The sequence below is a fragment of the Sceloporus occidentalis genome, unplaced genomic scaffold, assembly GCF_023333645.1.
Source record: "Sceloporus occidentalis isolate IW3139 unplaced genomic scaffold, rSceOcc1.0.p SCAF_538, whole genome shotgun sequence".
Lineage (NCBI taxonomy): Eukaryota > Metazoa > Chordata > Lepidosauria > Squamata > Phrynosomatidae > Sceloporus > Sceloporus occidentalis.
Window position 1 is genome coordinate 62,867 of NW_028317518.1, and position 27,634 is coordinate 90,500.

Below are 27,634 nucleotides of genomic sequence, written 5' to 3' on the forward strand. Positions count from 1 at the left end.
CATTTCTTCCTGTTTTTGTGCCAGCAATACCTTTAGAACCTAACGTCCCCCATCACACCCTCTAAGATGATCGGTCCGGCATGGACGCCGTTGAATAAGGACTTTTTTTTTTTAAAAGAAAAATGTATGTCGCTGGGGTTCAATGGCATTGTTTATGGCGAGTCCTTTCTATGCTGGACCGTTCACCTTTAAATACCCACTGAACAGGGCACACGTGATGTATTCTGCCCTATGTATAATCTATACCGCCCCGCAGCATGTGCCTTTCCTCTTAATCCGCTCCGGTTAAAGGGACCACTTCATCATCGGTGGCTGAATGCAGAAATGCCCATTGCCACAAAATGCCACGCTCATTCCCAGAGTGTAGCACGATGGGGCATACCCGCTTCTAGTCATCAGAACTGACTCTCTTTGTCGCACTTAACAAAAGACCGTGACCGTCAGCAGGACTTCTGGTGATAACGCAACTATCCGGAGTAAAGGGGGTTTTAAATCCTCAGTCCTTTAAAGTACCACGCTTTGGAAAATGAATAATATATTTTATGTCTGTTTGGAAATTTAAAAAATAAAGTTTATCTTGTCATGGAACAATTGCAAAGAATTTCGCGCATGTTTTTTTCTTCCTCGCAAATGAGGTTCAAAATTCTATCATAATTCAATAATCATTGAATTAGTGCTCCGGAATCTACCCGTTTGGTAATCCCACGGAGCAGCATGTTGAAAGAGATCTTCTAAGCGCAGAATGTCCTGGCAATCTTTGTCACAAGAGCTGACACTCTTGCAGGGGGGTCCTGCTCGAAGACTATGGGATTAACACATGAGGGCATCTCTCAGCAACACCATCTCTAAAAGTGTTACTCGGAAACAGGTACGTTTTTACCTAACAGGTAGATGATCGTAAAGGTATAGATGGAAGGTCAGCTAATAAAATTGGGTCAGCTTAACGTGGGGTTAATTCCAAACCCCTCTAAGCCCCACGACAGCAGTGAAGTTAATCGGCTTACCGGCTGGCATCATCTGCTCTCTGCTCAAAGTTACTGACTGTTAATTTGTACATGGAGACAAATGTTACATGTTAACCTTTATTTATATAGTAAATGGTATATGTTCATCGACATTTTTCTCCATAAGGTCATTGCTGCCCTGAATGATGCATTTTGAAGCCTCCTCAGTTAAACTCTACTGGGAGGTGACTTGCACACCAAATATTCCACACTAGCCAGGGTTTAGCCTAGGATGCCTGGATCCAATATTTCTTTGGAGCCCTGACTTCCCTGTACCTAAAACACACACACATCCTTACACAACAACTCACTCTAACACCATACACTTACACACATACACTCACACCCTTGCCACACCAACACTCTAACACATACTAACACCATATACTAACATGCTCACGCACGCAACACACTGCATCTTCACAGAACAGCCACTTCATCTCTTTTGGTTGAGCTGGCCCTGCATAATGTATAGTTAAATTAGTGAGGGAGATACTCACTGGGGTTTGCCCTTCATAATCTATAGTGAATACACCTTACATTTGTAAAATTAACAACAACACAAGGAACACATAGAAATATTCTGTTGTAGTTTATTTAGCTGTCATTGCACATATATCCTACATCTCTAAATCAGGACATAAAAATAAAAAAAGGGGGGGAAATAAAGATTATTCCAAAATAATAAAAACCCTATTTTTTCCCCCTAATGCCACATATATATATATATATATATCTCTTTACAGCTCTTTGGCAACGATAACAAAGATCATTTTCTCTTTCAATAAATGAATTGTAGAAAAATAGTATGTTATGCAGGGCTATTAATGTGCATGAAGAAATCAGGGGGGCACCGAACCGCCGTGAAGCAGAGGATGCTATAATATAACTAGACCAAAATAACCTTTTACATATATATATATATACACACACTATCGTTCAGACGTTTGGGGTCACTTAGAAATTTACTTTTTTGGCGGTGGTAATGCTGTAACTGATTATTGTAGCTGGAAATGGCTGATTTTTTATGGAATATCTTCATAGGCCTACAGAGGTCCTTAATCACTCCCATCACTCCTTTATCACTCTCATCACACCTGCGCTCCAATGGCACGTTGTGTTCGCTGATCCAAGTTTAGGTTTATAAGGCTAATTAATCCTTTAGAAAACCCTTTTTGCGATTATGTTACAGCTACAAATTTCCTTCTTTCCCCATGAAAACGGCTAAATGACCCCAAACTCTTGAATGGTTATATATATAATTAATTTATATTATGCAATGTTCTCTAGGAATCGCAAGGCAACTAGCGTTGAACTTGATGATTAACCATCTGACAGCTAGGACAGGGAGGAGAGATCATGCGCGCCCCAGGCTATTGAAGTGTTCTGTTTCAACATGAACCTTCCTCCCTCGCTGTGTCCAAACCCACCCAGAAAACAATATCGCCCCAAGTAATGCGATATTCAGTTTTAGTTTATATAACCTTGTTTCCGTCATTGCAAATGCACCAAGTGGGGGCATAATGTCTAAATTGTGTATTTCTTGTGGTTAAATGCGTTAACGTATTTAGGGACAAGAGTGTATGCAGCACTGTACAGCGGAGAGCTTGCGTAATGAGTGACTTAACCTTTTCAGTGCTGGAGAGCTGATCAGGGCTTGGGCCGGCCCTCTAGCACTGGAAGGCGCTTGAGACGAGTACCGGCTGACCGGACGTCGTCTTTTACAGAATTCACGTGAAAAGTAATGTCTCTTAGTTGTTAGGTCAGAGCAGACCTCTCATATGCAAGCGATAAACGGATAATTATATGCAAACCAAGAAGCATAACACCTGCGATCCTATGGTTTTGTGCATATTTAAGGATAGTACATATCCATGGCAATTCTGCAGTGTTACCCAGGATATATGATGGGAAGTCGATGTATAAAAACTCATTCTGGAGCGATGGTTTTGTAACCATAGCAAATATTGGAAGGCTCCAATCGGCAGGTGACGGTGCTATGGCAACAAGACCACTTTTAAAATCATAATCACTTTTTACACATAGTTATGCCCCACCACCACCACGGATTCCTGACGACCACAGTTCATTGGTTACTGGGCATCCTCGCTCAGGGGTAATCGTATCTAGACCCTCAATAGTATCTTGACACACGGGTGAGTCCCCTAAGCCAAAGGTTTGTTGATAAATTTGTTTAAAAGGTTTAGCGATTTCTGCCCATTCTTCCTAAGATTAAAAAGAATAAAAACGTGGTCCGACCCTAAAAACCTCTACTAGCCTAAATGGCTTCGAATATGTACGGGATATACTATATAGTCCGATAACAGCTCAGGGTCTGCGCATGCCTGTGGCAGCTTTTAGTGGTTAAGCAGGGACTAAAGACGAGGCATAGCTTTTTCCTCCTGCCGGAAAGACGGACCCCATAGCAGACCTGAAATATGACAAGGACAGAAAGGAACCATAGAACGTGGAACGATGCCTGCAGTGAAAGCGATGGTGTGAAGTCATCAAGTCAACTAGAAGACCAAGTCATCAAGGCAACTAGGTGTCCGAGATGACAGCTCACCCAGAAGCTGTAGCGCAGTATTTGGTGCATTTCTGTGTCTGCTCGCTGCAGCGATGCATACACATTGGTGTTAAGCGTGGTTGCTTTGTGCATTTGTAGATGTGTTAAATGGTCGTGGTGATAACATGGAGGTTAATGTAAAAATAGCTCCTCTATACGGTGGCCCTTTCATCCCCCCCCCCCCCCCCAAACAGTATATACATGGGCTTGCATGCCGACTTAACAGCTCTGCTCACCCACAAACAGCAGGACTTGAAAAGATAAATCGTTCATTTATAATCTGTTTACAAAATATAAATATTCTCACGCAGTCATCTATATAACCTATGTATAGACACACATTGCAACATGTCAGTATGCGATAAGAAGTAGCTGGGGTCCTGTAGTATGTTACGGGCAGGATCCTGGGACCAAGTCGCTTTGTAGGATCAGCACTTAGTTCAGGTGAATGGGTGGTCCCGCTCGGTGTGGACCGTTAATGCGATTAATACACACCAAGGCTGTACTTATTAATGGCGGCTGATATGCATTCAGTTTTTTTTACCCGAGGATTCATCAGTCTTCTAGACATAACAATGGCTGCATGTAGTAGATGGGAATAAGGACTAGTAGTCATTCGGTGGATTATATATAGGGTTAGTATAGGTTAAATCTCTTCAGCATTCAACGATAACTCCATGGAGTGTGATATAAATCAGTGCCTTGTAAAGGATAAGGTCGTTCGTCCGTGATATTCCAAAACTGTGCCTTGGCCCCCTCTGTGCATAAAACGTTCATGGACAAGCAGACAGAAGGGAAGACAAGTTCTTGGTGCCATATCGGTATTCAACGAGGATGTCCTTTTCCAAGCTGGAGGTTTAGGACACGTAGATACAGTGTCACGGCTACAACGTAGGTTCTTCCTCCACTTATTGGCAATTCCGAGAGAATGACCAGTGATCCAGTCCAACCACAAGCCGGAGGTGAAACAAACCTCTCGAGAACATAAAACTAGCGCCTTGGGGAGCCACAAGAACCCATCAAAAATGTATTTTAATTTTTCCTTGATAGGGACACCCTTCCGAAGGGAGATATGCGAGATACATACATATACATAGATCATTGTATGTGTACACATTAAATCACACACACCCACACCATACAGCATTGTGTTGACACATAGATACACACACATACAGTACTACATCTTGCATTTGATCACACAGTATTAGACACACACACACTTGTTTTTTTACAACAGCACAGGTTTTGTTGTGAGTGTATAATCCAAAGCCCGGGCCCCCGAGCAACCATTCCATAACATGATAAAATGTAAGAATACAAGCATACAAACCTGCATCCACACACAGCGCATACACACAACTGACCGTGTCTGGGTTAGGGTCACGGAAAGGTTTTGTGGACAGCAGCAAAGAACATCAATAAAACCATTTCCTATGTACCCATCCAACTTCTCAGTGCATGTTGTCCAATCCTGAGCATTCCGGCACTCAAATTTGAGCCCTGGATCAAAGTCTATTCCCGCTGATTCACACGCGGTCCCCTCCTTCTGCGCTTCCTACAGAGAAATGTAAATAATATATAAATATGTCATATCGTACCACCAGGTTCAACTAAACTGCTGTCAAGTTGGTCATCAAGTCTGTGAGCCAAGTTGGCCGCCTCTACTTGACTTTAAATGAGTTTTGGCTAAACCCATCTCCTCTTTTGGAGTCCATTGACGTCCAGGGCCTCACCTTGCACAGATCCCATGTCTGAGTCAGCCACATGTGTAATAGAGAAGCGGGACAAGGACGTGGGAGACACGCTAAATCTGGAGAGCTGGACCGGTACTGCTGGCTTCTGGAGGGGCACGGGGACTGGGAGGCTGGGCATCTCTGGACTGAGCATGGCCGGACACAAGGAGGTTACAAAAGATTTCACAGGCTTAATGGCTACATCATCATCCCATTCAAATGCACCACCTAGGGAGGAAAAAGGGCAACATAGATAATGTTAATTCATAGAGAACCAGGAGGGTCTTGCCATCCCTGGTGGGCTGAGCTCCTTCACAACAGAGAGGTGTCAATGAGCTAAATTATGCTTCAACGCGGTCAACGGGACATCTCAGCTCTGTCCACCACCGACAGCAAGATCTCAAGTACTTAGCGACACAAGGAGTAGAAGCACCAAAGATGTTTTAGCTGCTATACAGGAAAATAATAAAGTACATGACATACTCATTTACTATGACCTTAAGTTTTATAATGAACTAAAACTATGACGTCATTGTTCAGCTCAAGTGCACCAAAACTACCTTAACCCGGTACCGAACACTCCCAGTTGTATAAATCCTATTGGTACGTACTCTCTTCTGAAACATGTCCGTCCGTCGGCTTCTTACTAGGGCTCTGCTCTTCCACCTGATGCAAAGCACTTGGCCCGTTGTTAGTGGGAACTTCTGGGAATTCCGGTTCTGCCAGCTCCCTTGTTGGGCTCTCCTAAAACCCCAAAATACATTTTTTTTGAATTGGTAGAAATCTCAAAACAGTGCTATGGCATTGAGTTTGCTGGAGGACAATGTTGGAACATAAACAAAATGTTCCATAGTGCTCTATCTGAGAAATACTCGCTATCTCCAGAATTGGAGCAAAGTTCAAGTAGCCGTTATCAAAGACTTTCCAAGTTTCTTCTTTTGCTCTTCATGAAGAAGTTTAGAAAAGTTTGACTATTTTGGTAACGGCCAGTAGTTTTTTACTAAAGTATATTTGTCGCACACAGATGTTAAGAACATTATGGTAGATGATGGGTGAAACTATTTGAACCCACTACTTCTAAGGTTGTCAAAGTCAATCAGTGTCCAAAAAAGAGGGTAAGAATAATTTAATCAGAAGGAATAATTATGTAAAACCAATGACAAGGGGTTTAAATGACTGCTTTGACTGGCACAGATGCAAACTGACAAAATTTGCCAAATTTAGCCCATTTAAGTAATATCATAAACTCAAGTACAACTGGTAAGACATGGACTATCAAGCTTTTACCAAAACAGACTCGAGAGACAGTCCATGAAGGGAACAAGGAAATGGGTCCCGTCAGGTCTAATTCTAAAGACTTTAGGTAGAGTCCCAAAATATTTGAATTAGGGTGTCTTGGATAAATTCCTTAAAACGAGTAAACTAGTGTAGTCTTAAACTCGGCAGAAGAGTAGGAATAAAGTAGTAGAACCAGCTTAAGCGCTTTCTCTCTTGCGTAGGCAGAAGGACGGTGGAGAAAACATGTCTCTTTAGGGTCAGCCCTGCCTGGTGTAAGCCCACTTCAGCAGATTAAGTGCATTTAACACTGTTTAATAAATATATATTTTTATTTAGGGTAGTTCTCCTGTCTGATTAAACCTATAAGAGCTGGAGTCTAAAGATTAATCACAATGGCTACTGTAGCCATAAAGGTCAGCTTCAAACAATGGTTTCATCAGAACAAATGTTTGTGTTCTTCTCGGAACTTAGTGTTTATTTTGACTTGGAGGTTAATAACACACTGCCAAGTTCCCCGTAACCGATAAAAAAAAAAGTATAGTGTTGTGGTGGCTAATTTAGCTGTTTAGTTAATACCATCTCCCTATAATCTGCTGGCCACCTCATTTTTTGTGAGCAACGTACCTGATCAAACAGGTAGACTGTGACGTCGTCATAGAAAGAGACTGCTTTCTTCTTCCGATCTAGTTCGGTGGCCAAAGGCTCGGCCATGAAGCTGGGCATTTTTAGAAGGCTGCGAAGGTGACCAGAGCTACCGTTTTCAGTAATGATAACCGGTACAGCATTGTGTTCCTCCTCGCTTTCTTCACTGTGCTCCTGGATATTATAGCATCGAAGCTCCTCATCGGATTCGTCGCTGTCTTCGCTTTCTTCATCTTCGTCTTCTTCGTCCAGGGACTCCCCAACCCTTCCTTCCTTCCGTAGAAGTGGAGGGGAGAGGCATTTTGAGAGGTGAGGAGGTCCGTGTGCCTCCCTGTGGGAGGAAATCAACTTTTCCTCTGCCTGAAGACCAGTAGTGATAGTTATAATGCCCGGTGCCCCTTGCTTAACAGCGCATGCTTTGGTCAGGGGCATCTGAACAGGGGACAGTGTGAAGGTGCGGCGTGAAACTGGCTCTGCTGTTAGCTGCACACGCGATAGTTTATCGAGTGAGGATTCTTTCAAGGATTCCAGGCCCAATCCTTCATCTACCGAGTCCTCTCTTATTATAGAGGGTGGCTGCAAAAAAGATTGATCTTTTGGCACAGGAGTGGAAGGTAGACGAGATGATGAATCTTCTGGGCTATGGCTCTCGGTGACTGTCACTCCAATCTCTTGTTCGTTTTTGCAGTCATCCAAACTCTCTGCTAAGCCAGAGTCTAGTAGTTCCAACTCCAGCTTTGTGGGTTCCTTGTCTCTAGGACATTCCTCTTGAACTCCTTTCGCTTCCTGATCTTTTTCCTCCTCCTCTTCTTCTTCCTTATTAAAAGATTCATAGTCCGAGAAGTAGGCAGAGTCCCTGTAAGGGTTTTTGGCATCCAGACCTTGCAAGTCGCTGCTTACTGACCGGGACATCGGCAATTCCCCAGACTCCAAGCCATGTTCCTGGGACTGACCCAACTGATAATAAGACTCAGTCTCTCTGCTCTCCTGTGGCTCCTTCAGTACAAATTCAGGGGACTCATAGTTCTCTGTATCATACCCACTGTCCAAAGCTTTGTGTTGGCCACAGGAAGTATAGGATCCGAGACTGAAAGCTTCACAGGAGCTGGCAGTTGAAGGCATATCCAATGAATCCAAAGAATCTGGGGTCCCTACCTGTTTCTGTAAAGACCTTATGGACTGGACGGTGTCGCCCCTCTCACTGGAGAGATCAGTAAATACTCCAGAGGTCGCTTCCATGGCGTCCTCGTCATCGGTGTCACTCTGTATCTGGTATAAATCTGTTAGAGACGACTTCTCTGCTTTGTCATCTTCTTTGCTAGGTGACAGACACAAATCGCTAAGTTCATCTGTTATATTATTCTCTTTGCAAAATCCTTGATGAAGGGAAACAGAATCTCCCTCTTCTGAGATATCAAGAGTGTCCAAGGGCTCTGACTCCACGGGAGGCTCACAGAGCCTTATTAAAGTAGCACCAAGTGGATCCATTTCCTCACTCAGGTCTTTGACTTCATTTCTCAGTGAAGGTGAGTTGTCTGTGGGAGGATCTGCATGGTCAAACTGGGATGAACTAATTTCGCTATGTGTTGCTTCAGCTGAAGATGGAGACGTTCTGATGGACAAGCTGTCATTCTGCAAACATTCCTTAAGCAATTCATCAGTTGATAACTGGTCACCTATTCCTTCCACCACCGGTCTGGTGTTCTCCCCATCTCCAGACTCTCTGATATGCCAGGATTCACAACCATGTGTCTCTGTTTCCACCATTTGGGACTCCTCAGTGCGGTGGTCAAACCACATGTGAGAGTCAGAGAATTGAGGGGAGCTGGAGATGTTATTGTTGGAGGAGACATTTGAAGCCCAATGCGGAGAAAAGTAAGCTGGCCGAGATATTGCCTCAGGCACCTCTACCCCTTGAAAGTCACCATATTGCAGACTTTCTTCTTCATTTTCACATTTTAGAATGACACAATCCGAATTATTTCTACACGCTGTCTCCTCTCTCTCCTCACTCGCCAATCCCTCTAACAGTTCTACCTTAGCGGTGCCCAAATGGGCCTGGCACAGCTGCTTCAGAGATGGGGAAGCACCAAGAGGGTCGATGAAATCAGCTGCTGAGCAAGCATCTTCCCTCAAATAGTTGACAACCAGCTTCTCTTCTTTCCTATCCTCTTGCAAAGGTTGATAGAATTGGTCTTGACTTGGCAGCAAGTGACCGCCTTCAACAGAGTACACCGCCTGCCCAATCAATGGCTCCATGGACAAGGAAACAGAAGGGCTATTTTTGCAAGAATCGTCTCTTTCAAAATCGCCCTTGTCTTTTATACTACGCTGCACATTAGTCGGACTGTCATCTTGTCGCAGAGGCTCTTCTATGCGGATGTAGTAGTCTCCTGTAACCGATGGACTCTGCGCACTTAGAACAGGTACCACTTCAAGTGGACGAGAGCTAGTTATTGACTCTTTGTTTTCATAGCAAGAAGGGGAGACTCCCAGACTCAACTTGTCCCCAGTGCTTGGTGTGTAGTACATTTCTTGGTATGATGGACCGCCAGGACTCAAGGGGTACTGATCGTGACGGCCTCTTTCCCATTTGTACTCAAAGTTAAGCCCTTGGCTAGTTTGGGTCACTGTCAGCACATCGTCGCCTTCTGAGTGGAACCCATCTGAAGAGAAGTGCTCCAGCAGCGGGTAGGACGACAGTTCAGCCTCATGGTGTCCACCTCCGCCGGCTCCACCATTGGGCTTCATGGAGTTCCAGCGCTTCTCAAACTCTTCCTCCAGCTCGCTGGCTCCCTTCACACTGAGGTATGAAAGCAGAAGATGCACCTCTTCAGCTGTGGGTCTCTGCTCAGGCTGCAGCCAGCAGAACTGCATCACCTCGAACCTGTAATTACACATACGATCAGTGAGCACATTGACAGCAATTACCCTTCCCTGATGTGAACTCCCTGCTTTGTGCACGCATATTACTACGGTGTTATATTTCCGATGCCTTAAATCCCACATGAGCATGCTTTTCCAAGGTGATAAATCCATAGCGTGCACGTATGTGAAATCCCAGCGTATTCGCTCTTCTCTTCTGACAAACACGCTGAGGATGTTTTTATCTCCCTCGTATCCAATACATTATGCGCATATGCTTTCCTGTTAATGCAATACATCTGGAAACAAATGTTGCATGTTATCTAGTATTTACATTGTGGAATTAAGTGTATGATGTAGCATTTTGTTAGCTGAGCTTTGATTATTAAAGAATATATATATATATATATATATATATATATATATATATATATATATATATAAAAAATGCATACATTCTATATATTATATATAATGTGTTATATTATTATACGGAACCCTGCAGTAAGACCATTACCATGGTGGCAAAAATGTAACACATCTTGCTGTGTCTAGCAGAGGCTGTTTACTTACACTTTGTAAAAAAAAAAAAAAAAGACTATTATTGACATATTCTGAGCTTCTTATTCCCTAAAAATCCCCAAAAAGTAGACCATCATCTCAGATAACGATATTGTGGTCATACTCTAAAATACTTTGAGGGTCGGAACCAGCTTGTCCTTTGACGGACTGGCATCTCGTGGCTTTCTCGTGAGATGACTCCGTGGTCTAATAAACCCATGTGCCCGCCTGACGTTGGATCGGCGCCATGCGCGTGTTTCTCACCATCGGTCCGAGTGCAGCTGCTTGAGCTGAGGTTTCGGCAGTTTAAGCTGTTGCTCCTTGATGACATAACAGAGAACCTGGCGGTCAGAGTATTCGGGGTACGGCTGTTTTCCCAACTCGAAGAGCTCCCAAAGCGTAACTCCGAGAGACCTGGAAAGGAAAGGTAGCCCGGCATTCATGGGACCATACTAATAAAAAAACATCACAGCCCGTAAATACAAGAAGTGTCCCGTCTTTAGTGGCCAGACCTGTCCTCGAGATCCTCTCAACTTTTACATTTTCCACTCTTCACAAAGGTGGAAACCCAACTCTCGATGGTTAATTTTTTATTTTTTTTTCTCCACTGACCCAGAACTCATTCATCCCTCTACTTACCTCCCGACTTTTTCATCTTCAGCCTGTGGCTAATCCCAGCCGTGGCGTTAGCAGGATTAGTATATATAATGAACGGAAGTCAAATTTCAAGCCACTTTAAGTCAAAGTCCATAATAACACATTGTGGTGAAGCGTAGAAGGCTACTAACGTCCAACACGGCTGGAGTTCCAGGCTATCTTCCCCGGAAGGTGGCTCACGGGTCCTATACCTAAGCACCACACCCGGGGATGCCCTGAGCTGATCACTAACTGGAGCTGTCTCTTTTTTCGTTACAAAAATACCAAAAAAAACTGCTAAGGTTGGGCAAAAAGAGAAAGAAGTTCACAAAACTGTCGACAGAGAAGGAACTGCACCTGTGAGCCGCGCGTTCTAGAGCTTTAAGGAAACAACACAAAGCCCTTGTTGTTGTCCTATTGTGCATTTAAGAGGCAGGCGTCTAGATAACATAAGAGTCTACGCTGCCCTCGAACGAGTGCAAACAAGAAGCTAGAAAGAAAAGAAAACAAGTGAAGAACTTCTCACCAGATGTTGCTGGCCTTGGTCTGATCGACCACCAGTAAGTTCCCATGTACTTCGTCGATGAGCTCCGGTGCGATCCAGCGCAGCGGCACCCACAGCTGGTCCGACGTCACAAGGTAATCATCCTGAAAGACACGAACACGGCTACCCGCTCAGCTTCAGCTCCGACGCTGCTTCCTCCCCCCCCCCTCCTCTCGGAGGATCAGCAGACGTCTGACTCACCCTGACGGAGAGAGGTTAGAGAGTCCCCTCCTCCCCCTTGGGGCAGAGACGTGCTCTGGGGTGGAAGAGTGCCTATTCCCCCCCCCTTCCTTAATCCGGGCAACTCGGTGCCTGCTCTGGCACTGGCCGGGGACAGCTGGCACGCAACCAAAGTGTTGAGTTACAAACCGCAGAATGTTTGAGACACAGTAACAGAAGGGTCCTGATATCGGGAACAGACAGCTCATCCTTTAGTCATTACCAGGACTCCTAGGCAAGGGGGGTAATTAATTGCCACGGGGGTAATTGATGTGAAAAAAAAGCCAAAAGGGGCATTAAAGACGTCAATCATCAAGAGGTGATCGGCTTGATCCAAAATGTTAATTGCTTCTGCGTTATTACTAATGCGGAACCGTCCTGCGTGTTCGTCAGGTAGGCTGTAAACGGGCACGCAGGGCGAGCGTCTGAGAACACGTGAGAGACAGGAATGCGTTAGACCGTTAATCCAATCGCTAACAAGAAAAGCAGGACTTATGTGCCCCCATCTGCCCCTTTTTAATAAATCCCAGGCTTCTTAATTAATTCTTGGCTTACTTTTACATAACGGATATGGCTCTCTCCCAAGCGTTTGAAAAAAAAAAAAGATTGTTTCGTATTTCAGCATCTAACACCTCGGCTGGGAGTCCGTTCCACACACCCACTACACTTTCAGTAAACAGGTATGAAAAGCAGGGATCTATGCGCACTTATACTATACAGAAAATGAATACGAGCGACTGGGGAGAGACATCTTTAACCTTCTGCGTCCCAGAGGCTGCTAAAAGTACCCCATATTGTATGAAGCGTTACTGCTGAGTCAGCTCAATACATCGTTTCTGTGCTTACCCGATATTTAGAATGCGCCAGACCGTAGTCCCCAATTTTTACCGTTAGGTCAGCGGTCAGAAGGCAGTTCCTCAGAGCCAGGTCACTACAGGTGGGAACGGAGAAAAGCACAGAACTTAGAAAGACGGACCGTAGAGAGGACCGTTCTGATGACGCAATAGTGAATCGTGTGACGCAATAGTGAATCGTGTGACGCAATAGTGAATCGTGTGACGCAAAAGTGAATCGTGTGAAGCCAGCTCAGGAAACCATAATCTGCTATTTACCCTGAGAAGTCCAAATCTGTGTCCAAAAGAGGCTTTCACTCTTTCGCTTCCATGAGATAAAAGTGATTGTAACCCGACGTCTGAGTCGGAGGCTGGGAGGTTCAAGTCTGGAGTTTGTTGTCCCGGGACAAATATCCTAGAACACACTGTACCAGGACCTTCTCCGTGAGCCTCGGGGCAGCACACGGCGCATGCTTGGAACGTCTAGCCAAAGCTAATAAATAAAACCCAAACATTGACTCACCTGAAAAAGGTTAAGATGGTTCTGCCCTGTAACCTCTTTAAAACCTGAGCTCACTGAAACTAGAGGAATTTGGTGCTTTTTAACAATTTAACAAAATCTATTTTTTTTATCATAAACTAGAGTGAAGAAACTTAATTTGACCTCATTTTGTTCCAATAAACTGCAGACCTGGAGGCGCCATCGCTGTCAGTCACGTGATATTTTGGGTGACTTTCCCAGCTCTAGCACCACACTGAGCCAATGCTTTATGGCAATGCTAATGAAGTCCAATCGTCCATTAACTTTCATTAGTCACAGTGTCTGCCTGGGTGATTAAGACAGAGCCATTCTATTGTTTTTCACAGGCAGTATGATAAGGAGTCAGGGTGTTTGCCCAGTAGATTGGGTTAAGAACTCATGCAAATGACTAATATGCAGCCGTCTGAAAACATATTATGAAAACAAACAAAAATACCAGACTTTATGCAACGCTAAGAAAAATAAATAAAAAGCAGAGTCCAGGAAGTTTTGTTATTCGTGTGAATCAGAGTCACGTTAGACAGCAAAGTATTTGAGTTTGAGTTTTGCTTCGCTCACTCATGTGGTTAACTATTTGCATCACGTATGATGCAACTTCCTCAACAGCGGTTGCTAAGCAGCGATACACATGGAGTATTATTTAAAGGGACATTATTGCCTGTGCTTTATGAGTTAATTTCCCTGATGTTTGCTAGTTTGCTTCTTTGCAAGCAGCACTTGCAAGCAATATTGACGCTTCATGGTGGCCCTTCGTCCTGGCATTCTGGCCTCTAATGGCGTAGACCTCTGTCATTTGCCTGCATTGTAGTGGCTGTGGCCACAGGTGATGACATCATAGCTTAACATCCTTATTTATTATGTAGATCCACAGGAAGGAGTGACACCGACACACTCTGGACAGTCCCAAATTATTAATACACAAGCCCCGTCCGCGACTTTGCTGCTCTGCCGGATATCGTATAATGTCAATTTACCCACCCAAGGGGTCCAAAAGCTAGAAACCCACCTTAGATATGAGAGTTGGATCTCCATCCTGGGAATTTCAGTGGCATTGTGGAGTGTAAAATGTGAAAAGGTGGAGAAAAGGAAGAAAGAAAAGAAGAGACGGCCGGGCCGTGACAGCAAAAGAGGAATGGGGGGTGGGGGAGGCAGCAGAGTATTTGGGACATTGGATGGAAAATAATAAGAAATAAAAGTAGAGATAGCGAATGGCTGGGTGAAGAGCGAGAGACGCCGCATGGCTCGGTGACAACAAACTACATGGATGGAGACGTTTGCCGCGATGGGTGTCACAGGACGGGGCCGCGCTGTCACTCGAGGGAGCAGGAGCAATGAGTGCCCCCTGCAACAAAATCACTGATGCTGGAGCCTGTATGTCCCACTCATTCAGCATCAGGATATTGTTCTAGGGGACAAACCAGAGACGTCCGACGGAAAATACCGAGTCTGGAGCGAGTGATCGGAGAGCCGGAAGAGACCAAGGTCCAATGGAGACAAAAGAACAAAAAAAGGGAATGAACGTGGGAAACGAGGGGTTTCCAGTAAAAAAAAAATGGACAGACGTGGGTGAGCGGTTGAGAAAGAAGAAATCGGTAAGAAATGGACACAAATATACAGAGCGACAGAACTTCGAGACGCTGTTGGAGAGCTACTGTGTATCCTATGGAGAAAGACATGGGACCTCGCTGTCCCCTTTATTACCTATGAGTGTAATTATTCTTGTGCAAGTGCAGGAGCCCACAGCAAATCTCACAAGCCATCCTCTGCAGCGTCAGCGGGTCGGGGGCCGTAGACTCGGAGGAGGCGCAGCTCTGGAGGTAGCCTTTCAGGTCGCCCTGCGGAAGTAGACACGTCAGCTTCAACCGAGGACCGCGTTCAGCTTCACAGCCTCAAATGGAGATTCCTGCTACTTTACGATATGGCGATTATTTATTATTATAATAAAGCGGTAAGAATGTATCTTCTCTCTCTCACTAGGGATACATCAGGCAAACGCATCTATCGGTCCTCGACTAAGCCGACTGAGCATTGTTGTGACCCATGGGGACAATTTGGAGAACGGTGCCCGGTTGGGAAGGTCTCCAAACTAACCCCCTAACCTGAATTATATAAACGCGGATCTTAGATCGACCTCAGGGTAAGATGGCTGCGCTCTGTCCTGTAAGTGTTTCTGCGCACCAAGGCACTCCTCTGTTTTTGTAGAAGCTGTTCATGCGCGTAACAAAACTGTCAGACTCGATCCAGAGCGGCGTTACATGAGATAGCAGCAGGGTATCATTTCCTCCGCTTTTCTTCATGTTAATGAGTCCGTGAGCTTAACCCTTGGCAGTGTGACCCGGCAAACCTTTTTTATTATTATTTATTTATTTATTTATTTATTTTTTTAACTTCGCCTGCCCTTTTTTTGCCCTCCTCTTTGCTCCGTGTTATGGGACTTACCAGTGGGCAAAACTCCATGATCAATAGGTACGGGGTGATCTCTGCATACTGTGCCAGGCACTGTAACAGGTTGGCATTCTGGAGGACCCTGAGGAGACAGGCACACATTTACAATTATATATATATACATATATATATGACTCTCACATACCTATGGATCTATACCTTCTAAACTCTGCATAGATGTCTCCATGCTTCCTTGTGTCTAATACTTAAATACAGGGGGCCACTGTGACTATGTGTGACATGGGTCCAAAAATGAAGGCAGTGAGGTTTGTTTTGGGATCAGTCACCCCTTTGGGGGACATCAGTGCTAAAAATGGGACATTTTAGGGTCAGCCGTGCAAAGGTTGCAGTTGAAGGACACTTGTGTTGTTTCCTACAGCCAAGCTAGAGTTTCGCAAGTTCTCATGAGCGTGGGGTCATGCATGGGACATCCCTGAGCAAGAAGGGAACCTAACCCTACGCATCGATGACCCAAAATAGGGTGACATGGCGTCCCGTTTCTGGAAAAAGAGTCTTTGCATTATATAACTTCCCGTAACCCGATGGAACGTTCTGTATGTTAAACTGCATGTGCTGTTTGAGCAAGCCTGGGCAAGCAATTTCCCCGTACTCTGTGTCAACAATAACAGCGGCGCGGGAGAAAGAACAATGACGCCTTTCAACTCATCAGCTATTCTATGACCTTATAAAATGTAAAAATGCAAATATAGAAATCACGCAGCACACTTACACTCGCCGCGTGGATCTTCCCCAAGGCAAAATAACTTTTTACGGGTTACAAAGGCCTGGGGGCTGTTACGCCTAAATACAAACACTATATATATATATATATATATATATATATGTATATATATATATATATATGTATATATATACACCGGTATATATACACACAAGCTTGCACTTAAGTTGTTAAGTTTTTATCGTGCTCTACATTTAATCTGCCACGTGGCATGAAATTTGTACCTTGCCCTAACGTATTAATGATAATGATGATTAATGACGGCTTAAGGTTGAAGGTAGGATTCCAAAGCAATCGCCGCTGAGGGTTCATGGGAAATCAAGGAAAAATTTATTATTATGAACAGCGATGGAAAATAGAATCCGCATACCTTCATTTAAAATTGTTTTAGAATAGCAAGGAGGGGGGATCGATGCCTAGAAGCCCCTAGACGTGGAAGCAGATCAGACCCATTGGGCCAGTTTTTTGTGAAATTCAGGAGAGGGCTGGCGTCTTTTGGCCCCGGAGGCAGGTAAAGCCTAGTAGCCTTTCTGCCCCCGGTAACCCACTAGCGCACGCACATTTACCCCACTGCCACCCACCCCCCCGGCCTGGCTGTCTCTGCTAAGTAGTTCCCCTGACAGCCAAAAACCATAGAGATGTACGGTCAGGTCCTATAAGGCAGCGTCACCCACTGGTGAGAGCAAGACCTCCAGCTCTCCGTGGTGCGGGGAGTAGAAGCCCGCTAGACTATTTATCCGCTAAACCCTAGCAGAGCTAGCTGAAAATGAAAGTTCATGTACAACAACGCGAGGTATTTATTCAGGAAAAGATTTATTTCCTAAATGTACCAGAGACACGGACAGTATGCACACAAACATGCGCCGACAGCTTGGGCTCTCACGTCATCTTGCCATTGACTTGCGAATGCCAACTGTTTGCGGCGAACACAAAACATGGCAGCTAAACAGAATGTTCCATTTATACGGAGCTCATCAAATCGTTACTTAAAAGCAACGTGCTGCCTTCCCATTTTTGATCCTTGTGGCAAAAAGTGGCAGTACTGGCCCATCGATTTTATGTCTTGAAGGTTTCTCCCCTCCCCCACCGGGACAAAGGCTGCCTGAACCAATCAACGACAATCAGCAGCTTGATAACTGGGGAGAAATAATGAGGCGGATACCGAAAGTAAACATATTGCTTATTTTTAAAGCCGTTGAAATAGTCTAAGACGAGTCGGACACTCAGTAAATATCCCTAGAAAAGGCATTTTATGAAACCTCATAGTAAGTTACTAGAAGAAGCGGCCCTCGGGCGGCCGGGTCACTTACCTATAGGGATGGGTCTCTTCTAAGAAAAGTATCTGCTCCTGCACGCTGGCGCTCACCTTAAGCTCCTTCACCATTACCTGGGTGCTGTTAAGTCCGGAATTAACCTCACCAAGTAGCACCTAAAAGAATTTTAATAGATTAATTTATTTTTATTTAATTTATAAAATTTAGGATTCCATTCTATTCTCCTCCCCTATCTCCTACCCACCCAGCAACCCAATACACAAAGCTACTTTGTTATTTATTTGATTTCTTATATATTTAGGAATATAAGATTAAGTCAAAAGACACATTGTTACATATGCAAGCTGTTTCCAACAAAATAACATTATAAATACATCATTTTATTCTTTTTAAGGCAATGCATTATAAAAGTGTTCTGCTAAAAAAAAAATTAGAATTGGATTCCAAAACAGCAAAGGCTCGATTTAAAAAAAAAAAATACATATTTAGAATTTTATATAAAAAATATTCAGTAGAAATACCACTTAAATTGTACAGCTCTGCGTAATTTGTTGGCACTTAATAAATAAAAATAAAATAATAATAATAATAATAAATAAATACCTACACATCTCCGGGGTGTTTAGTAAGAGTACCTGTAATACAGAGTATAACCAGCAGAGGGCTCCAGAGTAACGCTCACCTTGCCAAACCACCCGTGTCCAATTTCTTTCAGGTACAGCAGACTCTGCCTGCCCAAGTCTGTGGATTTGAGAAGCTGGACTGTAAAACAATATCTGTATTACCCTCATTATCTGATAATACTACAAATTTTAATGATAACCCCCAAGAATTCTTCATTGGCATCCAACATCCAAATCTGCCCCTCTTCCGTCCCCTGGAGCCCCCTTCTTTTAGGAGCTCAGAATGTTTGGAACTCAGCGTTCTAGAGCCTTAAAAGTAACAATGAGTACGGAAATAAAGATAACATCTAATGGTTGGCTCGTCATAAATCTGTAGCTTATTGTAATCTATTAACACAATCACATTCGTAACAAATCAGCTTTAAGGTGTCCGTCATGTGATTCCCCAAATGTGCCTTCATCGCCTTGTGACATTTTCAGTTTCTCGAGTCTCCCACGCCTGTCAACCCACCGCCATGCCCTAAAATACCAGGGGTGCATACCGGCCTCCACGACAAACAGTGGCATTGTGGCCTTGCCTGGCACGGCCCATCACTGCTTGGGGGGACACTGAGGCCATTCTATGAGACAACGGCACAAACATGGGCCGGCTGGACTCCGGTGAAAAGGATCCCTTGTTTGTGAAGACGTCTGTTCTTTGAGGGTTTGTTTTTTACGTTCTGTTTCTCAGCACAAAGCCCCCCCCCCCTTTGCTTGGTGAATTCAGAAAAAAAAAAGATTCATTCCTTGTCGAGATTCCAGTCCCACTCATAGCTGGCCATGGAGCAAATGCTTCGCACAGCTAAACGCATTGTCTTATTGTCTCCGCTGAGCCCACTTACAGACAAAAGGTGATGTTATCTGGCCCATTACGCAAGAGCTACTATATACGTGTCCGTACCCACCGCCTACATACCACCGAGCGCATGGAAACATAAAAACAGAGAATTTGCCGGCAGATCGGCCCCATTTGCCCCATCTAGTCTGCCCGTTTCTCCTGCTGTAAAGACTCAAACCTTGGTCGTTGGTCTCGTCTTAGATTCAGGAGCCGTATGTCTATCCCATGCATGTTTAAATCCCCCCAATGTGTTAACCTCTACTATTTGGGCTGGGAGGCCACTCCACTTATCTACCACCCTCTCAGTAAAGTAGAAGTTCCTTACATTACATTTAAGCCTCAAATCTTCACAGGCTACATTTAAAAAGCAGGAGTAATCCATAGGTTGTTATGGTGATGGCACCACTTTTTATACCACTTTCCATCAAGTACCTCTTTATGCATAACCTTCAAAGTGCTCTTGGGTCTGGTGCAAAGTTTGAGATGGGGTATTATCGCCATAACAACCAAAGGAATGTTCCTTATGATTGCACCATTCCATTGGTTGCTATGGTGATAGAACCAATTTCCAAACTTTGCAACAGAATCTGGTTTTATACAAAACCGCACCGTGTTTTCCACAAAGCGAGGGACATGTGGTAGAAGTGATTCGGGGAGGAAAGGAGGAGGCCAGATGCAGCACTAGAGGTTTGGAGCTCCTGGAATGTAGATCCCACCACGTAAGATGGACCATCACTGTACAAATGATATGACCCACAGAGTCTTCAACGCTTCATCAAATAGAATGTACATGTCAACTCGCCATTAAATGTCCCAACGGAACCCCACATTAACTCCAACACCTTGTAATTAAAAAGGAGAACCTTCCTTCAAAGATACACCAACTAGTAAGAAAATCTGTAATTTGGTGGTTCAAGTGACTGTAGAATATGATAACGCCGAGGTGGAACCTTAAGATCTTCTAGATATGGATACAAGGTGACACGTTGAAAGAGCTCAAAGGCTTATCCTTACCTGATCGTCCTGGTTGTTTGGACATCGGGACTGAAACTTCTGTAAGAGGAAGAACATATACTTCGGGTCCATTCTGCGCGGCTGGAGAGCTCTGGACAGAAAATTCGGTGGTGTAGTCTTCTCCTTCCACATTGTCAAGCTCCTGAGAACAACGGGAATGCATTAAATGTCAAAAAGACGGAAATCACCACCCAAACAACGACAGAAAGCAGAAGGGTCAGGAAGAAAACATTTCTAGTTACACAAACCCCTTACCATGAGTCAGAGTTCTAGAGTGTATTATAGAGATGGAAAACTAGATACATCGGTATTGTTGGATGACAACTTCCACCAGTTTTATAGGTTCCTAAGCTAGACCTTCACCGCCATGAACTGTATGACCAATCTGAACTACGTCAACATAATATTCAAACCGATACAACCTGATGAAGGATTTAGGAGAAAACGAGGCTCGTTGGCATGGAAGTTGGGTGGGGAACAGCCTGATCGGTGGACAAATGGTCATGCTTGTGGAAGCTCATTTCCTATAAGTAGTTACATATTCATTAAAATCGACTGAAGTATTTATTTATTACACAGGTCTCCTGCTAATGTCTTCTGAAATACGAGGATAGAACTTTGGCGCCACTGAAGGTTCCAGAACTGGAACGCGATCACGTGATTGCCCCTGGTGCGTCGGGGATTATTCCAGCCATATTATAGCAACGCCCCGTCATTTCTGAAAAGCATTCGTAAGTAAGTGGCTTGGCTTTCTCCTGACATGCTTGGAGAGTCGCGATGATTTGGTTACTCACGCATGGCTTCCCGTGGCATTGCAGCTGGCACGAAGATGCCCTGGTTCCTCCGTATCAGAGATGCCAGCTGCTGCCCTGTTCATAGAGCAAGAATGCCACGCGCATGCCTAGAGGCTGCCCCCTTCTATTCTCCTGGGTATCTCATCCTCCCTCCCCTTCTAACTGCAAATCCTCGCTCATGACATTTAAATTCGTCTCCCGCTTATACTTCATGGGAAAAGAAAGGATACTTCTGTGCCTTCTGCTGCATTATTGTATTCTGTATGCACTGTATAACTCCCATCACATGCAGTCAACCACAGCTGTATATCAACACAACCTACGACTTAACCCTTCTTTGCAAGCTGAAGGAAAACCACTGATGGAGCAAATGTCTAAAATGTATATAAAAGCTATAAAACACACAAGGTATTGGTTAGCCAAATGAAGACCTCTGCATCACCTCTCATTTATCGATTTATATAGCGCCATCCTATTCTGCAGCGTTGTACAGTGTAAGCAGGAGGTAATGCATCACGTAACAATTTGGACGGTAAAGAGGGTCCTGGGCAAAGGAGCTTACAATCTACAAATGACTTGGAATAACATAACTCATTTACATATTTAACTTTCACTAAACAGTATATCTTAAAATATATAATTCTAAATCATATAAAATGACGTTTGGAATCAGCCAACGGTCGCCCCCATACATTCTGCCATCGTAGGGTTGATGCTTCGGTTTCTTTTGTAACGGCAGCAGAAATGCATTTACACGACCGCCATGCTTACACACGCAACAAGCAGACCCCTCAACACACAACATTAATGTCATTAACATTAACCTTCCAATGACATAAACCTGCTTTCAGACAGACACCTGAATCTAAGCAGTAGCTGATGGAATTCTAAATGGTATCTTCATATTATTAACAAAGCATTAATAATTAATAAATAAAGAAAGAATCATTTCTAACATCTACTGCGCAGAAGAAAAAAGTCCCAGCATGTGTTAACACACACATACAGGTTTTACACACATGCACAATCCGACGTGATTGTGGGTCAAATACAAAATTAAAAACCCCCTACCTCTCCGTGTCTCCAAGATAAGCCTTTAATCCCAAACGCTGCCTCGGCTATTAGGTAGGAAAGCGTTAGCATATCAGTAGCGGGGTGACGGGGACCCAGGGAGTGACTGGCACTGCCATCACACAGCCGGCGCTCGCCCTCCCTGACTCTGCCCGGCGCATTAACCACGCTCAGCTGAGCTGCAAATCAGGATCCAGAGGACTGTGCTGGAAACGGGGGCGGCGGAGTCCTTTATCGCATATTCTTGTAAAGCAGGGACATGCCATTCGCAGCCCACTCCACGTGTCACCGTCCCCGTGCCGCCCCTCAGCGCGTGCCTTCACAATGACATTATTATATGAAACCCATCGCCCGTTTCTGTCCAGAACTGAAGGGGTTAATGGCCCATTGCTTCTGTATAGCTTTTTTTTCTATTCATTTTTTTAGCACAATATCCGTCAGCGTTATACATATATATATATATATATATATATATATATATATAACCCCCTTAGATTGTAAGCTTGTGAGCCGAGTCCTCTTTCCCTAATGTTTCGGGTCGTCTGTCGGCTCTAGTTCTGTCAGATCCTTTGAATGTAGGGACTGTAAGAAGTGACGTGGGAATTGTTGGCGCTATATAAATAAAAGAGAATAATAATAATCATAAAAGTAGGGTCGTTTTTCTTGGAAATTTGGTATACCGTTCCCCCCCCCATCATTAATAAATTCTAACAGTGGAATCATTTATTTTTATAAATTTTTAATGACCCTCTGTTAATTTGGATATAATTACATTCTGCCTATTGTCCACCTTGAAGGCCGTGATCCCTCTGCCCCCTTTTTCCTCCCCTGATGCCCGTCTTTTTCTAGGAGCTCAGAATGTTTGCTGGGTATGAGGGTATCGCAGGGTTCTACAGCCCTAAAAGCCCCAATAATGTGTTTATAAACAGCAGGCAAATATCTTTATAAATTAAACTGTAAAGCCTTATTACTAGACTTGGGCACCAGGGGGCTCTTCGTGCTCGTCTTCGTATTCCGCGAATATTCGCCCGTTCCCGTCTTCTCTTCGGGCGAATATTCGTGGACATTCTTCGTGTTCGGTTTTTCTTCGTTTCCCCGGTTAAGGGGTTAATACGGGGTTAACGCAGCTCTGGCGCCAGGAGTTTAAATGTACGTATGAGCAACTCTATTGGTCGTCAGCAGGGGGCTCGTCTGCCATTGGTTGATGGCAGACGAGCCCCCTGCTGGCGACCAATAGGGTCGCTCGTACAGACTGTTAATTCCTGGTGCCGTAACTTACCCGGCACATCCCACTGGTCTCCCTCCCTGTTCAATTAGTTAAATGTCCGTACGAGCGACCAATAAAGTCTAACTAAATTAACTAATTGAACAGGGAGGGAGACCAGTGGCATCCGCAGGGTAAGTTGCAGCATTGGGGTTTTGAAATCCATAGATTTGCTGTCAGGGGTTAATTTACAAAGACCGTGCGAGTGAGCCTATTGGTCACCTGCAGGGTCTTCCTCTGGCATCAACCAATTGGTTGATGCCAGAGGAGGTCCCTGTAGGCGACCAATAGGCTCATTCGCACTGCCCTGTAACCCGTGACGGCGAACCTGCGGATTTCCACTTCCGGGAACTGCCGCGAAGACAAGGTAAGTTAGAAGGGGGGGGGGGGGGGAATGGTAGACGAAGACGAAGACAATCACGAAGATCTTCGTGGTGTGTGTCTTCGTCTTCGCCTACGTTTTACCGCCGCTGTTTTCTCATCGGCGTGTCTTCAGAACGAAAACGCACTCTTCGTGTTCGTTTCCATGTTCGCCCGAAGACGAATGCACAGGTCTACTTATTACGTTACAAAAATATCCATCAGTAGGTCATAAAGTAGTTATTTAGGGCCCCGGGGGAATATACATTTCCCATTATTGAAGGGTGTTACCTGATTGGATAAAAGTTGAGATGTACCGCCCCAGAGCAGCACGAGGGGTAAGTTTACCCCCTTTGGGAACCAGTTTGCATGGAAAGGAGTCCTAATGAAATGGAAATGAACGTGAGGAGTATTTTGCTTACTTTATGTTACTTTTACTATTTGTTACTAAATAAACACTAGTTTCGGACAATAAGCTGTTTTTGCTGTGCCTGCCTCAATATTCTTGATTCTTCTAAAATAGCTGAATTATTTATGGCCATTCTGTTATAATTGCCCTGCTTTTCTCTTCATCCATGAAATTTTTAACCTCTGCATGACTGTTATGCGCAAACAAAGAACGTACCAGCCGGCCCCTGCTGTCTAAGGATTATGACAATAGCTCCGGTCGGCAGGGGGCAGCAGGGCAAAAAGAGAGCCCCCTACTGGCAGAGAAGATCTGGTGATGGTCACTTGGTCCTTTAGGGTATAACTCCGTACCCAGGGTGCACCCGCTAGTGAGGGGTAGGTGTAGCTGAATGGGAGGAGGTGAGATAAAGGACTGTAGGAGATATGTGGCTGAAGCAGGGGTATCAACTAAGGGGTAATAATCAACTGGCGAGTTAAAGGGCAACATTGGGAGGGGATTTATTGATATTAGAGTAGAACCATAACTTGTGTGTTTCAGAAACAGGGTAGCGTTACCATGGGATCTACGTGGACACGAAGGGCTTAAACCATTAAGTTTGTCGCCGACACGAAAGACAATGGAAGGGAAGCAAACATGAAACCCCTGGCCACAGATAGGAAGAGAGTGAAGCACCCGTGGCCATGGGAAGTGTCCTCTGCCTGCGGCTCCTCCGCTACCATCGTCTGCTGCCATACCGTCACGTCAGCTCGACTGCCACTCAACAAGCTGACGGGGGCAAAACAGACAGGCACGGGGGAGAAGTTGCGAAACGAGACAGACAAAATCACTAGAGTGAAAAGAGGCAAATAGAGAAGGAAGAGCGATCAATACTGGCTGGAGATACTCAAGTGTCTGAGCGGCAGAGAGAGAGGGAACACCGGGAGATTGACAGGGAGATGGGCAGGCGTACGACGAGAAAAATGTAATCAACATCCCCCCCCCATATGTTCATTCTGTCACTCATCCCCTTCTTCTCCTCTGTCTCTCCCCTTCATGCTCCCGTTCGGGTTTCACTTAGTAGTTTGCCAACTTCCCACTCACAAGGGGATTAGTGAGTGTCCAGGGGAAAGGGAGAATGAGTGAGCGAGAATGTAAGGAAATCAATACGAGAGAAGTGACTAGGGCTCTTGTGACCCGGGGAAGGATCCGAGGTCCCGCAGAAGACATCGAAGGGGTATCACCTCCGAAGCATGCCCATTACCCTGTGGCACCTGGGGAAGCTGCCCCCGTTGCGCTGTGGATGTCACGGCCCTGCCTTTCTTTGATCCTGCAAACAGTTCCTTACCTTGAAGCCAATGTCCCCCTTCTTGCAGCACAGACAGGCCAGCATGAGGAATATGAACGTGATGAGACCAGAGAAAGAAACCGCCACCACAGCAAGAGACGATGGCCAGGACAACTCACTCAGTGGAGTCCCGTCTGCAAGAGAATAAGCAGGCATTATACTTCCGTCAAGGGACTCCGCAAAGGATATATATATATATATATAAATATATATATATACACACATCTGGAAATCTGCTATTTAAAGCATATATGTGAGCTACAATTTGTCTCCTTCTTATCGGATGATGAAAGAGTTGCTCCATGTCCCGTTATGAAATGTACTTACTGGGCTCTTTCAGGAAAATGGACAGATCGGTATTGGTCTAAGAGGAGATGGAGTCTTTAGGTCTATTGGACCTCAGAAGCATCTTCTTCAGATTAAATTATGAAGGGGTTTTATCTGAAGAAGAGACCTCTGAAGTCCTCTTTTTTTCTCTAATAGTGTTGATTATTGTTCTTGTTAATTGGATGTTTTTTTAATAAACACAATGTAACAAAACTGCCGTCTTCTTGGCCTGCCAGATGAAACTCACAGATCATTATCTGCCTGTTCGTGTTTAATACACCTCCTGACACAAGATATGCTAGAAACAGGAAAAATAGCAGTTGTTATATGTGAGGTTTTTTTATACAGTTTGTGTTCAGATCCTATAATGCTTTTCTTTACAAACTGCAGAAATATTATAAATTCCTACAACTGTGTCTTACCAAATTCCACCAGCAGAGGGCAGCGACACACTCCATTTGTTTTAATAATAAAAAAAATACTCATCTGCATAAAATGACTGATTGTTGGGAACAAAATGTATATTTCACAAAAGGGAACAACTACCTCCCAATTATATAAAGACCAAGAAGAATAATTTGATAAAGTATAAAATATGAAAACCATATGTTTTATTTGCCCTACCATAATTTTATTACAATTAGCACTGTTAGCTCCCTGAAAGCACTGTGGCATTTACCAAACAGAGTTGTCATGAAATATGTTTTATATATATAAATATAGATATTTGATTACTATATGTATTATTTTTTGGTATCTTATCCCAATCTACTTTAGAGTTCATATCTCATTGCCTTTAGGGGGACATTAGAACAGCTCAGTCTTAGTCTCCAAATGGTGACAATCTGACTAATGAAGGTCTGTGGGGAAAGGACTTCATAAACTGTGCCATAAAGCATCCGGCAGCATGTGGTAAGCTTCCAATGCATAGTTCCAACAGTACAATTGTCAGACAAAGCTTAAAAATAATGATTACCCATTTATTTTGCTAATATCACAAGTTCAGAGAATCTGGGTCCTGATTGCAAATAAAAAGTCAAATGCTACCAAAACGCACAATACATGATTATTTTATTTGAAAATGCATTTGATTTAAACATAGAAAACAGTTATCCTTCTTAGAGAACATTGATTGATGCACTTATCGAACCAATTATAGCTACAGCTTCTTGTGCGAAAACACATGAAGGACATGAAATACAATTTTAAAGGTCCAGGCACATTCATTTCCATGGCTGAAGGATGGCAAGGGGTGCCGCCATACAAAAATATACATTTAAAGCTTTTTTAGCATGTAGAACATTACACTTTTTTCTGTTTTTTTAGTTAATCTTGAATTTTAATTGTTCTTGTAGAACCACAGCTAAACCTCACTTTATGGCTTTGCATTTTTATGATTTTTCAAGTCCACTTATGTTTTCAGAATTCAAAGTACATTGACAGTTGTCTTCCTGGTAACACTCAGGTGTTTTATTCTGCACAACTATTTAGCAGCAAGTGCCCCTATTTCTTAGGACAGTGACAATTTCTTAACTAAATGACAGCAATCGAAACCTTACAGGCCAGGTTTACCATGGGGGCTAACAGAAGATCCTCACTGATCTGTAATATATATATATATATATATATATATATATATATATATATATATATATATATATATATATATATATATATATATATAT

At 43.9% G+C, this 27,634-nt stretch overlaps 1 protein-coding gene across 1 annotated transcript; it reads right to left on the bottom strand.

Annotated features, from left to right (window-relative positions):
• Positions 1-3,379: 3,379 nt before the first annotated feature.
• On the bottom strand, positions 3,380-25,751 carry LOC149271189 (serine/threonine-protein kinase LMTK1-like). The gene is made up of 13 exons (XM_089507559.1): positions 25,623-25,751; positions 20,401-20,542; positions 18,569-18,648; positions 17,923-18,041; positions 15,865-15,952; positions 15,127-15,260; positions 12,898-12,982; positions 11,815-11,936; positions 10,917-11,066; positions 7,209-10,113; positions 5,918-6,050; positions 5,307-5,534; positions 3,380-3,435 (listed from the first exon to the last, which is right to left on the bottom strand). Exons 1-13 carry the CDS (start codon positions 25,665-25,667, stop codon positions 3,380-3,382), a joined length of 4,287 nt encoding a protein of 1,428 aa, XP_089363685.1. The 5' UTR covers positions 25,668-25,751.
• Positions 25,752-27,634: the final 1,883 nt, after the last annotated feature.